At 31.2% G+C, this 4,453-nt stretch overlaps 1 protein-coding gene across 1 annotated transcript in view; it reads left to right on the forward strand.

Annotated features, from left to right (window-relative positions):
• Positions 1–31: 31 nt before the first annotated feature.
• The window catches only part of LOC106457982 (FAST kinase domain-containing protein 1, mitochondrial-like), a 60,771-nt gene continuing 56,349 nt past the window's right edge, over positions 32–4,453 (forward strand). Inside the window, exons 1-2 of the mRNA XM_022384087.1 lie at positions 32–381; positions 1,471–1,872. Coding sequence (XP_022239795.1) covers positions 1,570–1,872 — 303 coding nt within the window. The 5' untranslated portion in view covers positions 32–381; positions 1,471–1,569. The remainder of the gene's footprint in view (positions 382–1,470; positions 1,873–4,453) is intronic.

The raw sequence follows: 4,453 nt of genomic DNA on the forward strand, positions 1-4,453 counted from the left end.
TCTCTCTCTTTCTCCAATTTTATTTCAGACCAGTGTGGGTTCTTGTATATTGTTAAGCCGGAAGTCGACAATAGTCTGTTTTTATTCATATAATAAATCCTGGTTATTATAATTCAAATTACAATACTACTACTATTAGTATTATTACCACCAGTAGTACTTATTACTACTAGTAGTACTAGACTCTGGTCGTTATTTAATTTTTTGTTAATGAATTTTAGTAACAATGCCAGTGGAATTTGGACCACATGTTTTGTAAATTATACAATAAAAAGAAGTTTTAGTTTTACCGAGTTTTAGAAATATGAATGAACATGCCGATTATCTGTGACAAGCAATACTCAGTATACCTAGGATTAAGTGGTGGTATTAAAGTTGAAGGTAATTTGTTTATATTAAACATAGTATCAGTATCCCTTTTAATTATATAAGTTATATTTATGCATTTAGTTGAAAGAAATTTGTTAGTGGCTTAACTGTTTTGTTAGCAAAGAATATCACAAACTTAAGAAATAAAAAGTTTAGATGTGATTTTTAACATGTGTGTAGCCTTCTTTTTAATGATCATGTGGTGAGAAAAATTGGTTGCATGATAAAAAGTTAAATAAAGCAATAATTCAAAATAGAAGTAGAAAAAACTTTCAGAAAAATTCTTATTTATATAGTTTCAGCATTAAAATAAATTCTGTGATATGAGGAACCCATGAGCTTTCTAAATAAAAAAAAATGTAAAGGCTAATTTTTTCATCCTTGTTAAAAGTTCTGCTATGATATTATTTTTGTAAAAAAACAAAAAAACCAATAGACCAAGCTGTTCTTATTTTAATTTCTTCATTCTGACTATTATGTAGATACTAATAACATGAAAAATATAACTTGTGTGATTAAAAAATCAACATTTTAATTACAATCTAACAACCTTTGGTGCCAAGGGATAGTTTAAAGAAAATAATTTGTGTTTTTTACCTAATATCAGTACATATTTAGTAATGCTATGTAAATTTAAAAATAAACTGCAGTATGCTGTTACGAGAATTTCTAATATTAACTTTTAGAGTGCATCAGATAATTATCTTGTATATTTTGTGAAAGTTTATTTTGACTATTCCTTCTAACATAAAAACAAAAATAATAAAGAATTCATTGTACGTTTTATAAGACATCAGCATGAGGCCTATTATATTTTGAAAGCTACATTCTTTACTCAGTCCCTGAAGGGTTTTCTGAAGAAGAGTATATAATAGTATTTCAACCACACTGTGCCTGGCATATCCAGATAGGACATTCACTATAACAGTTGTTATTATTAATACAGAATTGACTGAATATGTGAGTAACAGACACATAATTGCCTGTAGTGGTTTTATTGGGATTAAAGGTTTCTACAGTTGAGGTACAGTTTAATAAAGTATATTAATATTGCCGATTCTTTTCTGAAATGAGCTATTGAGATATTTTTTTTAATTTCAGCTAGACTAAGAGATCCTACATATGAGATACAATTCTATGTAATTGATTCAGCTATCTTGAATAGTGATTGGTGTGTGAGAGGATACCGGCTTAGAAGTGATGTCTCTCTTGACTTTTATCCGAAATGTAAGATTGTATACATGGCTATCAGTTTCTGTAAGATCTGTGTGTATAATAAAGACAAGGCCATCTGTGAAAGTTTGGAACCAGTGGTCCTACTGTAATGTGGTAAAAGAAATGCTTAATGCTCAGCCACTGTGTAGCAAATCAACAGACTTTTCTGGCACAGAGGATGAGGAATTTCTTGAAGACGTTGAGGATCAGGACCTACACAAGACAAAACTGTTTCCTGACAGTTTAGATCCTTTCATTAACAGTATTGTGTCTTGCCAGAGTATGGAGGTGAGTCATATATATTATTTTATAAGTTAAATACTTGAAAACACCTGCATTACTGTTGTATTAAGCATTTGTGTGGGTGAAAGTTCTCCAAATGTAGACAGAAATCTATCAAAGTGGCCTTTTCTAAGCATGATTACAAAATATGATTTAAGTGAAGCAAATGCATTTTGCATTTTATTGCCAGCACTGTTGTAATCTTTATTGGTCTAAACTTCCATTTTAATATGTACAAGGAAAAGGTCATAACTTATTAATTCAATGATATGTTTTTTCATATGCAGCTGAGGCTTTAAAAAGTTAATTGGGCATATGTGTAAAAGGTTTAAGTATTAAAGTTTGAAAAATGTAATTAGTTTCATATGATTACCAGGTTGGTCTATTGGGTAACATGACAAATTGTAAGTGATTCCTGAATTTTGTTATTACAAAGTCAAGGTAAAATTGGATTCTGAAAGTTGCATAAAAAGGCTCAAAATGTATCTGAGAACATGTACAACCCCAGAGCTTTTGGGGGATGTCTAAGCCCACAAAGCCTTGATCAATAGGTTTCTTTCAGTCAAAATGATTATTGTAAACTTTCACCCTTGCATTTATTATATTACAAGAAGTCAAATTTGATTTCTTGTTATAATGCACGATTATCACTACACAGTAGAAAAAAATTATATTATATAAAAAAAACTTCATTGGTTATAAAAAAAGGATAATTAAACAAGGGTCTCAGGAGACATAAGTGGGTCATGCCTGAACAGAGGTGTTGCTAGGTACTTTAAAGATTCAGGGCTTTGGTCAATAGATGCAGGAATGTTTGGCATTTCAGTATGATATCAATCATGGTTTTCTATTCTGATTTTTCAAGACACCAACAGGGGATTTGGGACACAGGCCTCGTGTGCTAGTGCCTAGTGATGCCTCTGTGCCTCAGCATCGTAAACACTCTAGTTACTACCATTTTAAAGAATAGCCATATTCACACTTGTGATGGCCTTATGTACGTTAACTTTATTTTCTTGCTTCAGAAATATGTTGCCTCATATTTATTTTAAAGTATATTTTAGTAGTATAATCCAGTGTAAAAATGAGTTGTATATGATATTATCATCAAACTAAGAAGGAAAACAATGTGCATGTTTCTAGATTTAGTGTTTCAATCATCATCTGATGAAAAAAGAAATAATGAGTCTGTATTTAATCTCATATATGATAGATGAACCTCTAAAAAAATTGAGAATTGGTGAGATTTCTGTATAGTCTTAAAAATACAAGTCATATAGTGCAGTGGTTTACTCTTACCTCCAATGTTAAGCTTCTAGTGCTCTCAAAGGCGAAGTAAGCAGATTGTTACATTTTAAATAACTGAAGTATATTCTATATTTAAAACTGGGCTAATATAATGATTCACAGTTTAAATGTTTTTAAATCTGATACCATGGATAAGTCTAGGACAAAGTAAAGCTGTATGTAGTTTGGTTAAATGTTATCAGGCATTCCTGTGTAACATAACATTACAAACAACAAGGAATCATCTTGTCCTTTAAGATTTCGCTGTCACCAATCCCTGAGAAAAAGTAAAAATATATATACTCACCTTTTATTTCTCAGGAAATCATCTATTCCCTTCCTTAGTTCCTATGAGGTGCTGGCCTCCACTACTGCCACTGACAGCTCATTCCATAAGCTAATCACCCTGTTAGAAAAATAAAACTATCTTAACTGGAGCCTACTCTGTTTTTTCCAAATCTTGAATTTGAATATTATCATCCTATTGTCTTAAGAATACAGCATCAAAGTATCAGGTGTTTTTATCCTATTGATCCCTTGGATAATTTTGTAAACTTTCTTAAGATCATTTCATACTAGCAGCTGAAATTCACATCATTTAGTCAGCTGTAACCATCTAGAAGGCTTATAGGCTGACTGAAATATCCAAACAAATTAGAATTTTAAATGTTTTTTTTGTAACTTACATTGTCCTAAAACCAGAGCTGTGTTTTTGCCTCAGGAAAGTATATTCTTTACTTCAATCTTTCAAATGAAGCCTTCTGGGGATCCCTGGCCTATTATTAAACATTATGGAAAATCCCTGTGATGCCTGAAATGAAAAGTAGGCTCCTCGTCAGTGGGAATGGTGAGATTGATCCAAAGGAAGTGTGACAAACATCAACATTTCAATGGAGAAATACCTTACCTTTTGCTCAGTATTAAAATTTTAATGTCAAGTCACATTATTTGTTTGTTTATCTGGATTAATATAGAGATTGTTTACGTTCCAAGAGTGATATAATCAAAAACTGTTGTTTCCAATTAGAGTTTTGTTTAATGTTACACATATATGAACATACATTTTTGCATTTGTGTCTTTCTTTAAAATATTTACATCTTCATTTGTTAAAATGGAATTAACATGTATATGTATTTTTTTGGAGTGGACCAGTTACAATTTTTGTTAAGGACTGACTAAGAAATCTTGTGAATTTTGGACCACATTTTATACCCTTCTTTTCTTAAAAGAAAATGATATACACTATCCTACTAGGCCCGGCATGGCCAGGTGGTTAGGGCACTTGACTCGCAATCTGTG

Source organism: Limulus polyphemus, unplaced genomic scaffold, assembly GCF_000517525.1.
Source record: "Limulus polyphemus unplaced genomic scaffold, Limulus_polyphemus-2.1.2 Scaffold400, whole genome shotgun sequence".
In the NCBI taxonomy this organism is placed as follows: Eukaryota; Metazoa; Arthropoda; class Merostomata; order Xiphosura; family Limulidae; genus Limulus; species Limulus polyphemus.